Raw genomic sequence first — 12808 nt, forward strand, 5'->3', positions numbered from 1 at the left:
CAGCCAAATTTTGAACAATTCCATTTTTAGGGATCTACCCTTTAGAAATCTTTCTATATGTGTACAAAGTTTTCCTTAGGAAGAAAAATAGAAATGACCTAAATGCCCACATGTACAAGACTATGCCCACATGTACAAGACTGACTAACATATCAAGGTGTAGCCATATGATGGAAACCATGCTTTTCAAAGATGAGCACTCTTTGTAGGCACTGACATGGAATGATGTCCCTTGGTGTGTTGTTGAAACACTAACTTTCAGAGCTAGAGTATGGTCCCATTTCTTCAACAGCTTTTGTGGAAGTATAATTGACCTATAATTAACTGCACATATTTAAAGAATAATTCAGTGTATTTCAACATCTGTACACATCCAGGAAACCATCACCATGATCCAGATAATGAACATATCCATTACCCCGAAGAGTTTCTCATGCCCCTGGGTAATATCTCCCTTCCCTCCCCGTACCCACCCTCCATCCCCAGGCAACCACTGGTCTGCCTTATGTCACTGTGGTTTAATTTGCATATTCTAGAATTTTATATACATGGAGTCATACAGCATGTAGTCTCTTTTTGGTCTGACTTCTTTCACTTGGCATGATGATTTTGAGGTTCACCCATGTTGTTGTATGTATCAATAGTTCACATCTTTTTATTGCTGAATACCATTCTGCCTATGGATAGACCACAATTTGTTTATCCATTCACTTGTTGATGAACATTTGGGTTGTTTCCAATTCTGGACTATTACAAATAAAGCTGCTGTGAACGTGCGTGTACAAGTTTTTCTGTAGGCATATGCTTTCCTTTCTCTTGAGTAAACACCGGTGAGTAGAATGGTTGGCTCAGATATGAGGTGTATATCTAACTTTTAAAGAGACTCCAAACTTTTTTCCAAAGCAGTTGTAACATTTGACATTTCCACCAGCAGTGAGTGGGAGTTTCAGCTGCTCCATGTGCTTGCCAAATCTCAGTATGCTCAATCTTTTTCATTTCAGCCTTTCTCATTGGTGTGTAGTCTTATCATATCGTAGTTTTCATTTGATATTGAGAATCTTTCCATGTGCTTACTTGCCACATGTATATTCTCTTCAGTGAAATATCTGTTCAAGTCTTTTGCCTGTTTTATTTAGTTGGGTTGTTCGTTTCCTTATTATTGAGTTTTGAGAGTTCTTTATATGTTTATTAATTATTATTATTGACATAAGTCCTTTATCGGGTAGATGCTTTGCAAATATTTTGTCCCATTCTGTGGGTAGACTTCTCTCTTTTTTGATGGCATCATTTGAAACACAAACATTTTTAATTTTCATGTGTTCAATTTATTTATTTTGTTGTTGTTGCTTGTGCTTTTGGTATCGTATCTCAGAAACCATTGACCAACCAAGGCCATGAAAATTTACTCCTGTGTTTTCTTCTAAGAGTTTAACAGTTGTAGCTCTTCATGTACATCTTTGGTTCACTTTGAGTTAATTTTTGTGAATGATGTTAAAAAGGGGTCTAATGTCACTCCTTTGAATGTGGCTATCCAGGTTCCCCAGCATCATTTGTTTGAAGAGAAGTTTTTAATTTGAAGTCCAATTGATAAATTATTTTCCTTAGGGATCATGCTTTTGGTGTCAGATTTTAGAAATCTTTGCCTATCTCAAAGCCACAAAGGTTTTCTTCTGTATGTTGTATAGTTTTAGGTTTCATATTTTGTTCTATGATCCCCTTAGAGTTAATTTTTCTAATGATGCAAAATGTTAATTCAAGTTCACTTTTTTTTGTCAAATAGATGTCCTGTTGTTCCGCCATGTGTTGAAAAGACTGAATATTTCCACTGAAAAATTTCCACTGAATTGCCTTTGCACTTTTGTCAAAAATCAGCTGTTCATGTATGTGTGGGTCTAATTCTGGACTCTGTTCTGTTTCATCCATCTATTTGTCTGTCTTGACACCAATACCACGTCATTTGACCTGCTTTCATTTTTGCCTTTGTGGCTTGTGTTCAGTCTAGGACGACTTAATCTCCACAAGACCCTTCTGAGTGTTCTGCCCAACGCCCCATGAATTATATGGTGCGAGTTACATGGCTGGTGTGAGGAGGCAGTGTTCCCAGCCCTGCTTCGGCTCTGGGTACTGTTTGCAATTCCTTTCGGGTGGTTTTCTCCAGCCTTGGGTAGTTTCTGTATATGAGTGTTCTGATCAGTAACCCAAGTCCTGGAGGGAGGACCTTGCCTGTCTCCAGAGCCCACTCTCCACACTTTCCTGTCCAGTACTCTGTTTTGTGAACTCCACCTGCCTCCGTCTCTCAATTCCATCTCCTCGACTCAGGGAGTCTGCGGGGCTTCACCTCAGTTCCCCCTCCTGTGCTGTGGCCTGCGAACTTTCCTGCGAGTAAGTTGGGTGGTCGTAGGGCCTGCCACTGTTGAGTCCTATGTCTCAGGAATCACTGCACTTTGTTGACTCATGTCCAGTGTCTTGAAAACCTTTGCTTTATATATTTTGTCCTCTCTTCCTCCCATTGCTTTAGGCTGTAGGCTGGAGGGAAATCTTATCTTTGTTACTCTATCTTGGCCACATTTCAGAAAAACAACAACAACAGTGTGTGTTCGTATGTGTGTGTGCATACAGGGTGTGTTGTGCATATTTTTTTAAAGTATGCACTGGGAGAAAATTCTAAAAATATACATCAAACTGTTAGATGGTGAGATTGCAGGAGACTTCCATTTTATGTTATTTTTTGATGTTTGATGTTTTAATAACAAGTGTGAATTACTTTGTGATCAGAAGCAATTGTGGAAATACATAATATGGGAAAAGAAACTATAAAGGACAAGAAATCTAGTACCATGAAAAAAAATCCACATTTAGACCAAAAGGAATGAATAACATTTTGGATGTTTGTAGCTTGTTGCCGAAATGGCCTCTGCAGACGTTGTCCTGTTAACATTTCCCTTGACCGTGGGCAAGAAGGCCCATGTCCACACACTGTCACCAGCCACACATCATCAAATGCTTTGCTCCTTGCTGATCTGATTGGTGAAAAGCCATATGGCAGGGTCCTTTTAATTTGGCTGACGTTGAGCTGTGTTTGCATACCTTTTCACGAGTAAGAGCTGATGTTTGCTTTTTTGCAAATCATCTCTCATGAAGGGTGTTTGTGTGTTTTTTTTTTAATTGAAGTAGAGTTGATTTACAATAGTGTGTTAGTTTCAGGTGTACAGCAAAGTGATTCAGTTATATACACGTATGTATTTTTAGATTCTTTTCTTTTTTTTTTTTTAAATTTTTTATTTATTTATTTTATTTATTTATTTTTGACTGTGTTGGGTCTTCGTTTCTGTGTGAGGGCTTTCTCTAGTTGCGGCAAGTGGGGGCCACTCCTCATCGCGGTACGTGGGCCTCTCACTATCGCGGCCCCCCGCTGCAGAGCACAGGCTCCAGACACGCAGGCTCAGTAATTGTGGCTCATGGGGCCAGCTGCTCCGCTGCATGTGGGATCTTCCCAGACCAGGGCTCGAACCCATGTCCCCTGCGTTGGCAGGCAGATTCTCAACCACTGCGCCACCAGGGAAGCCCTAGATTCTTTTCTATTATAGGTTATTACAAGGTATTGAATGTAGCTCCCTGTGCTATATAATATATCCTTGTTGCTTATCTAGCTTATGTATAGTAGTGTGTATCTGTTAATCCCGATCTCCTAATTTATCCCTCCCCTCCTTTCCCCTTTGGTAACCATATGTTTGTTTTCTGTGTCTGTGTTTTATACAGATTCATTCGTATTATTTTTTAGATTCCATATATAAGTGATTTCATATAATATTTGTCTTTCTCTGTCTTACTTCACTAAATATGATATTCTCCAGGTCCATCCATGTTGCCACATCTCCTGAAGGGTTTTAATCCCTGAAAGGGAGGCCGCCTCCTTTTAACTGCCCCTTAACTCTGGGATTTTGCTGGCATGCTCCCTCCAGCTCTCATATTTATTCCAGAAGACTTCCAACTGTATTCACAACCGAGACTCTGCTGCCTCCCATCTCTGCAGGCTCAGGCCAGTGTATGTCCCCAGCACGTCTCAGACCCCACGCACCCCAAACCAAATCCACCATCAGCCTTCCTTTCCTCCTCCTACTGAGAAGTCACCCCCACCCATGCCACGGGGCCTTCATGCCCCATGCCTCCATCTGCCCTAACATCTGGGCGTCACGCTACACCCCAGGGTCACTAAGCCATGATCACTCTCAAGTATTTCTCAAATCCTTTGCTCTGGCATGGGAAAGCATAAGAACACAGCGAAACAGTGACTGACCAGGGCCCGTGGCTCTGTGGTCATAGGCTTCAATCTCAGCTCTGCCTCTAGTATGCTGTGTGACCTCGAGTAAGTGAATTAATTCTCAGAGCTTGTTTCCTATGTATAATCTCAAACATAACTACATGGTCGTGGGGACCACACGGAATGATCTGTGCCAATTGCTCAGCCCCGTACTGGGCACATTGCAAGTGTGCAGTGCATGTTTACCTTCTGTGTGCCAGATCCTGTAACTAACCAGGCACAGGCCAGGGTCTTGCCCTCCTGGAGCTCACTTTCCACTGCGGGGCAGGGGCTGGTAGTAGACAGATCAAGGGACAAAGACAAGTCGCCACGGGCCATAACGAACGATCACTAGGAAGCAGGCAAGAGGATAGCAAGAGAGATCTTCCTTTCCACCGTAGGATGGAGGATAAATGCTAACTGAGGCCTGAGGATGAGCACGCAAGGAGTATCAAGGAGCCAGCAGGTGCAAAGGCCCAAGGCAGGAAGAGCTCAGCACAGACACGGGGGTAAAAAGGGAACTGCAGGGCAAGTGTGCCTGAAGAAAAGGAAGGTGCGTCAGTCCGGCGTGGTCGGCAGGATCCAGGCTGGCTCTGTCTGCCCAAGGGCCCAGGAGGGAAGGTCTTGGCCCTGATTCTCAGTGTGCTGGGGTGATGCTGGAGGGCTTGGCCTGCCTGAGAAGATCCCTACCACTGAGTGGACAGCGCCTTGTAGAGGGCAGAGGGTGTAGGCAGGAAACCTGCGGTGCCTGACTCGATGGTTGGCTGTGTTGGTGGAGAGATTTGGTCTGGCTCAAGCTGCTTTGCCCATCCAGTGGCACTGAACAGCCTGGATGATGGGAGGGAAGAGGCGAATCAAAAATGACTGCTAAAAAAAAAAAAAAAAAAAGACTGCTACATCTTTATTTTTAAAACACTTTTTAAAATGATGGTAAAATACATATAACACAAATTTTACCATTTTAGCCCTTTTTTATGTGTACAGTTCAGTGGTATTGAGTACATTCAAATTGTTGTGCAACTATCACCACCATCCATCTCCAGAGGCCTTTTCATCTTCCCCAACCTGGTCCCCAGTAAACACTGCCCGTTCCCTCCTCCCCCAGCCCCTGGGACCCACCGTCTACTTTCTGTCTCTATAAATTTGACTCCTCTGGGGACCTCATATGAGTGTCCTTCTGTGTCTGACTATGTTGCTACATCTCTTTGATGAGCCTTTCTTTCTTTTTTTTATCATTTGGGGTGGGGGTGAGGGTTCCAAAATCACAAGTTTCCTGTTAAACGGGTTTGCCATACCCAAGGGGGACACAGGAGGCTTCTGAATAGTCCTCAGCAGAACTCAGCAGGTCTGGGTGGGGGGCATACATTTGGGAGGCATCACTATATAGAAGATACTATATAGAAGTCCAGACTCCCTTGGCGGGGCCATGAAGGCATGACATGACTTAGGGGAGGGGGGGGTCTCAAACTCAAGTGTTGGTGGGGCCAGGTGGGGGTTAAATGAGGGGTCGGGAACAGCTGCTGCTCCACTCCTGCTTTTTATCGCCTCATAGGAATAAAGGCTTTGTGTGGTCATATCGTCACACTTTTCGTGACATTTTTGTGTAAGATCTCACAACTTTTAAATGTTGGGAATGAAGCCATTAGGTCCATGATACAGAGTCCGGACCTCAGACAGGAAACAGAAATGAACAGGATACACGTGGGAGGGGACTGGAGACTTCGCTTGGTGACCAGGAAGGGATGGATGTGCAAACAGGAGAGGTCTGGAGCCAGCCCCACGGGGATACCTGCGCTCCACGACTGGGCAGTGGAGGAGGGGAGTGAGGCCTACGGGGCTGGGGAGGGCGGGATGGAGCTGGGCCGGGGCCCGGAAAGACGGGGTAACCTGCACGCGACGTAAACGTCAGCTGTATTTGTATCATTTCTAATACAAAATCGATGCTCTGAGAAGCATGACCGGTTGGGGATATTCAGGATGGACCTTGGAGGGGAGGAATCCATTGCAGAAACTCCTCACTCAGGTTTGCGAGAGCCTTTCTGACCCGCCCCCTCTCAGCCCAACTTGTGTGTCTCCTCCGAGCTCTCTAGTTCTCCGCTCACTTCCTAGGTTGGTTCTGCCTTCTGAAACCACGTGTGTCGTCAGCGCATTGCTTTGCTCTTAGCTTCTCCATCCGTGCCCTGTCGTTTACCCACCCCCGCTTGGGAAATTACTTCCACCCAGCATTAACCGCGTACATTTCTTCTCCTCTCCTCCTCCCCCGCCAGACTTGGAAATGAGACCTGAAATGAAAGAACCGGACCTGAAGGAAGAGATTTCGGAAGACAAACCATCCGGGGCCTGGGGTTCAGCCGTGGACGGAGCGCGGACGCAGGGTGACAGGGTGGAGTCGCGGCGGGGAAGCGCTAGGACCTGCCCGGGGCGGCTGGAAATCTCCCGGGAGTCGGACCCCGAATGTCGTGAATTGCTGGCGTTCGTTAACCAGAGCCCCACCACGGCGCCACCCAGGTCGGGGGGTCCGAGTGAAGCAGGGATCCACCCGTTTGCCATGCGGGGCAAGAACCTCGCAGGTAACTCGGACCTTGGTAAACCCTCCAGACCGGACGTGGAGAAGAAATCCTACGACTGCAGCGAGTGTGGCAAGGCTTTTGGCCGCAGCTCGTCGCTGGTGAAACACCAGCGCATCCACACCGGGGAGAAGCCCTTCCAGTGCGACGTGTGTGGGAAGCACTTTCTGGAACGGTCGTCGCTGACCATCCACCAGCGGGTCCACACGGGCGAGAAGCCGTACGCGTGCGGCGACTGCGGCCGCGCCTTCAGCCAGAGCATGAACCTCATCGTGCACCAGCGCACGCACACCGGCGAGAAGCCGTACGCGTGCGGCGTGTGCGGGAAAGCTTTCCGGAAGACCTCCTCCCTCGCCCAGCACGAGCGGGTCCACACGGGCGAGAAGCCGTACGCGTGCGGGGAGTGCGGCAAGGCCTTCCGCCAGAACATGCACCTGATCGTGCACCAGCGCACGCACACGGGTGAGAGGCCGTACGTGTGCGGCGAGTGCGGGCGCGCCTTCAGCCAGAACATGCACCTGACGGAGCATCAGCGCACGCACACGGGCGAGAAGCCGTACGCGTGCGGGGACTGCGGCCGCGCCTTCAACAAGAGCTCGTCGCTGACGCTGCACCGGCGCAACCACACGGGCGAGAAGCCGTACGCGTGCGGCGAGTGCGGCAAGGCCTTCAGCCAGAGCGCCTACCTGATCCAGCACCAGAGGCTGCACATCGGGGTGAAGCCTTTCGAGTGCGGCCAGTGCGGCAAGGCCTTTAGCAAGAACTCCGCTCTGACCCAGCACCAGCGCATCCACACCGGCGAGAAGCCATACGCGTGCTACATCTGCAAGAAGCACTTCACGGGCCGCTCGTCCCTGGTGGTACACCAGATGGGCCACACCGGCGAGAAGCCCTACGCGTGCGGCGAGTGCGGGAAGGCCTTCAGCCAGAGCGCCTACCTCATCGAACACCAGCGCATCCACACGGGCGAGAAGCCGTACCGGTGCGCGCAGTGCGGCAAGGCCTTCATCAAGAACTCCTCGCTCACGGTTCACCAGAGGATCCACACCGGGGAGAAGCCCTACAGGTGCGGCGAGTGCGGGAAAACCTTCAGCCGGAACACCAACCTCACGCGGCACCTGAGGATCCACACCTAGGGAGCTTGGGGCGCCCCAGTCTACACCAGGTGGGCGGCGTCCTTAGCACGGGCCGTCGGCTCTCTGGGAGTTCTCAAGTGGGGGCCCAGGGTGGCGCAGCCCCGCGGCTCTTAGGAATTGTGGGGGTCTTGGTTCCCACGCGCTCCTTCCCGGCCGGGCGTCCACACCACCGAGCCGGAAGCCAAGTTCCTCCGTGCCCAGTGTACTTGGGAACGTTGCAAGGTTGGCTGTGGCTGGTAACTCACGGGAGTGCCAGGAACGGAGCGCGTCAGGGTTCCAGACCAAGCGCTCAGTACATTTTAGGCGCTGAGATGGAGCCTCCGGTCGGTCTCCGTTCCGATAGTAAAGTTGGGGAGAGGCGTGCAGGACTTGATAAGAGCGTGGGGACGTTTTTCCCCTTGTCACACACACCCTCGGTCTAGTCCAGACATAGGTTGTCTGTGAGTTTCCTCTATGGGGAAGAGCTAGAGGGGGACCCTTCGTCGTCCTTCCATATCCCAGCCCCCCTGCAGTCTCCCTAAACCGTACTGGAAGCCTCCTCCCCCCAGGCTAATAAGCGGTAGAAGTTGGCAAGTTCGTGAGAGGAAAAAAATTTTTTTTCAGAGTTAGCAATAACAGTAACGGGTTTGGCTGCCAAAGTTTCTCATAGTGGTCCGTTAAATTTTTTTTTTAATAAAACTTTTCATGAAGGGAGACCAGTGTCATCTTAAACAGTCATCAGGTGAGAAAGATACAGGTAACAGGTGTGCTGTCAAAGTTGGTTTCAGTGCTTGTGGGAGAGGGCAGGGGAGCGAGTAACGACAGGCTTGATATTCAGGTTAAAATACTTAACCGGATTCAATAAGCTGCGCATCTGAGTCTCTTTACATCGTTATTTTTTGCAGTTAAACTTGGAGTCTCCTAAGGCTGACCTGAAGCTTTGTGTACACATAGAGTTCCCCCAGTCTCCCCTCTCTGGGACCTTTTCCACCACCTTTTTATTTTAATGTTCTGTGCTACTGGTCGCAAATGTCCTGGCGTGTCTGAATGTCCCACACTTCCTGACGCCGGGGTGCACAAAGAATAATTCATTTTAAGCAACCACTTATATCAGTAAGCACACTTCGTGTTGTAGGTAGGAAAAACAGCCATGTAGAAACATGGACAGTTTTTGAATGTCAGGGTGCAGGCATCAGGGTGGGCTTGATCCAGATGCACGGTGCGTCAGAACCACAGCTCTGCCTCCCCGTGGTCTGCTGGCTCTCCCTTCACGCACTGGCCTCGTCCTCAGGCTGGCTTCCCTTGTGGTTTCATGGTGGTTTCCAGCAGCTCCTCTTGACACACTTCCTCAGTCTCGTGCAGATGGAGACAGACCTCCTCCAGTCATTGGCAAAAAAGCCCTAGGCTTCATTCCGCTGGACTCACCAGGGCTGATAGTTCTGATCAGAGAAGTGCCATGTGCTGATTGGCTTAGATATGGGTCTTGCCCTCATCCTTGAAATAGGAGCTGTGGAAGGGGAGTGAATGAGAGTGACTGCCCAGATCGGCCTGAAACCACTGTCCACCCTTGACGTGGGCGTGGGGTCCATTCTGCCCAGGTCACAGTCGGGGAGAAGTGGGATGACACGGAGAAGCCGGCCCCAGCGTCATCGGATGGCCTCTCTGGCTTTTGTTGTGACAGTGAGGTCCTGCTGCACATGACATTTTCTTTGGGGCGCCTTCTCATTGCCTCGGTCACCACGAGAGCCTCCGGTCCTGGCTGTCCTCTGTGCTCTCTTGACCACGGGATGGGGGCAGGGCCCAGAGAGACTGAGAGGCTCCGGGTCACATCTGTTTGCACCAGCTTTCGTCGCCATGCCCCCATTCCCGTTGGCAAGAACAGATGTCGTGTGATCAGGTTTCCTGCTTGGGGGGCGGGGCAGGGGTGGCCGGGTGAGTGACTGTGACGCACAGGGCAAGTGTGAGCCTTGGATGGATCGAAGGTGAGCCCCAGCTGTGAGCGAGTGAGTTCCTTCTAACCCTCTGTGCTTCGGTTCCCTCTGCTTTAAAAAGGGGGTTGTGGGCATCTCCGAAGTCGATTGATAGGATAGTCAGGGGCAGGCTAAGCTGCAGGTCCTGGCAACACAGAGCCTCAGACAACAGAACCCCCAGCCTCTCTGCCTCTCTCCTGCTCCCTCGCTTCTCTCTCAGTCTCAGACCAAAAATTCCACCCAGTCGCACTTCTTGTGGTCACTTAGGACCTACATCCCATCCACCCCTGAGGACACAGGGCTGGTCAGAGCTGGCTGCCAGCCGCCATGAGCGTTCCAGCGGCAGGTCAGGGGAGGCAGCCTGGAGGAGGTAAGTCTGACCAACACCTTAGCACAGGACCGGAAGTGGCCCAGTGTCTCCCACTGTCTCCCACGCCTTTGACAGCTGCCTCCCCTCAGGCCTACATGGAGGCTGGGAGGTGTCGTCCAGGGGTGTTTCCAGGATGAAGTGGAGACAACCATGCCTCAGGCTGCACCCTGAGGACCTGTCCAGGCAGATCGTGCAGTCAGGCAGGAGCGTGAGACATGGTCTTTCAATAAAACGAGCACATGGAGCTTGGCAACCTTCTAGGCCTCCCAGTAGGAGCTAAGAGTCGGGGTCTCTGACGGTTTGGCCTAGCAGCCATGTCGCCACCCTCCTCCTGTGCTTCCCTCCCATCACCTCCTACTCATGAGATGGGACACTCAGCCTCTCCCTGCTAGACCTTTCCACACCTGGCCCAGTCCTCTCATCAAATGGGAAAGGACGGGGAGGAGGGGTGTGGGAGCACCCTCTTATCTCAGCGCCACCCAGTCCCTGGTAGGTCAGGACGGGATGCAGGTAACAGACCTTGGACAGAGACAAGCCCTGGAGAGTTATCAGAGGCCCGTGGTCACCGTCCAGTATTATTCACTGAGGGCCTGGACACAGATCCAGAAGGTGGTGATGGCCAGGAATCTCCTGGAAGTTTTCGAATTTCAGGAGAGGTGCAGACCATCCTCTCTCAAATCACAGATTTATGAGCCCCCGACATACTGGATGGGATTCTTGTGAACATAAAGTGCTTTGAGTCAAGCAGGCTTATTGTCTAATGTATGCCTCATCCATAACCTTAATAATATCTTATTATTTTACTATTGATAATAGTGCTCTATTGTTATCATTAATTAATAGTAAATAATAAATACAGTGCTCTATTATCAACAGTCAAATAAAATATTAATAAGTACTATCTAGAATGCTATTATTATCCTGGTTTTTCAGCTGAGGAAACTGAAGCTCAGAGTACTAATGCTTTGCTCAAGATCTTGGAGCTGAAAGCTTTTATGTGCAATGTTTCCGTTTCCTAAACAGCACCAAATTCCCATATTTCAGAAATGCTACTTGGGCCAGGCCCAAGCAGGCCACACCAACGACATCTGGGGCAAGAAACAGATTGGACCCCTGGTCTGCAGCCCCTGCAGAGTGGAGGAGTGATCAAGTGGGCTCTGGGGTCAGGGGATCCTGGGCTCAACCACTGGTACTGCCACTCACCCAGTGGTCAACCTGAGCTTGCTCGGTGCCTCCTTGTCTGTTCAATGGAGGTGATGCCTGACCCCCCACACAGGGTGGAGGTGATGGTGAGGTCACAGAGCTGGGTCAGCATGGACGAAATGCAGCAACAAACCCCAAAGACCTGGGGCCTAATTCCTTGCAGCCAATCTTAGGAGGATCTCCACAGGGTGACTCGGGGGTCCACACTCCCTCTACTACCTTCAGCTCACCGCTTCTGGAAACACTCTGGGGTTGGCATCCAGGGGGCGGATGGGGAAAGGGCAGGTGGCAAAGGCCCGGCCTTTTCTGGACACATCCCTCTCCTCACCTTCCACAGGGAGGAGTGGTCCATGCCCCTTCCTGGATGCAAGTGGGAAATGCGGTTTCTGGCAGGACAGCTGCGTCCCAGGACTAACTCTGCACCAGGAAGGAAGGAAAGTGAGGAGTGTCGGGGGTTGCTGTCTCCCCCTGCCACCCAAAATGCAAGGTGGGTGCTCATGCTTTCCAGTAACATGTAGACAGCAGCTACAGTTGCAAAAGGCTAAGTTTCTAGCCATTTAAGGATGTTATAGATTGCATGTGTTCTGCCCAAATTCATATATTGAAATCCTAACACCCAGTAACTTCAAAATGTGACTGCATTTGGAGATAGGGCCTTTAAAGGGATAATTAGGGTTCTGTGAGGTCACATGAGTGGGCCCTAATCCAATGACTGGTGTCCTAAGAAGAGAGAGAGAGATGCCAGGCCGCACACGGGCAGAGGGACAGCCATGTGAAGAGGCCACAAGAGGGCCGCCATCTGCAAGCCAAGGAGAGAGGCCTTAGGAGAAATCAACCCTGCTCACACCCAGATCCCAGACGGTGAGAAAATAGATTTCTGCCATTCAAGCCCACTGCCCTGTCTGTGGTCTTTTGCCATGGCAGCCGGAGCAAACGAATACAGTGAGTGAGCTACAACAAGCTCCCACTGGACAAACCTTTCTGGCAGAGACGCCAGATCCTGCAGTGAATAAGCAGCCATTTAACAGAGAATCACGTTTATTCCCGGTAAAGTGCCAGGTACGCAGGTGATGTTCAGCACCAAGGACAGCAGCTGGTCTGAGCCACAGTAAAGGCTTCCCTGGCGGCTCAGTGGTTAAGAATTCGCCTGCCAATGCAGGTGACACAGGTTCGAGCCCTGGTCCGGGAAGATCCCACATGCCGCGGAGCAACTAAGCCCGTGCGCCACAACTACTGAGCCTGCACTCTAGAGCCCGCGAACCACAACCACTGAGCCCACGTGC

The 12808-nt window shown here is 50.2% G+C and overlaps 1 protein-coding gene across 14 annotated transcripts in view; it reads left to right on the forward strand.

Annotated features, from left to right (window-relative positions):
• Window positions 1-12808, forward strand: part of ZNF470 (zinc finger protein 470) — a 77834-nt gene that overhangs the window by 38718 nt on the left and 26308 nt on the right. For 10 of the 14 annotated variants that reach the window (XM_032612549.1, XM_032612534.1, XM_032612546.1 and 7 more), the window contains one exon: window positions 6568-8696. In XM_032612549.1, coding sequence (XP_032468440.1) covers window positions 6576-8003 — 1428 coding nt within the window. In that variant the 5' untranslated portion in view covers window positions 6568-6575 and the 3' untranslated portion in view covers window positions 8004-8696. Of the gene's footprint in view, window positions 1-6567; window positions 8697-9580; window positions 11843-11862; window positions 12744-12808 lie in introns of those variants that run through there. The other 4 variants (XR_004346859.1, XR_004346860.1, XM_032612535.1 and 1 more) reach the window with 4 other exon arrangements.

The sequence above is a fragment of the Phocoena sinus genome, chromosome 19 (assembly GCF_008692025.1).
Source record: "Phocoena sinus isolate mPhoSin1 chromosome 19, mPhoSin1.pri, whole genome shotgun sequence".
In the NCBI taxonomy this organism is placed as follows: Eukaryota; Metazoa; Chordata; class Mammalia; order Artiodactyla; family Phocoenidae; genus Phocoena; species Phocoena sinus.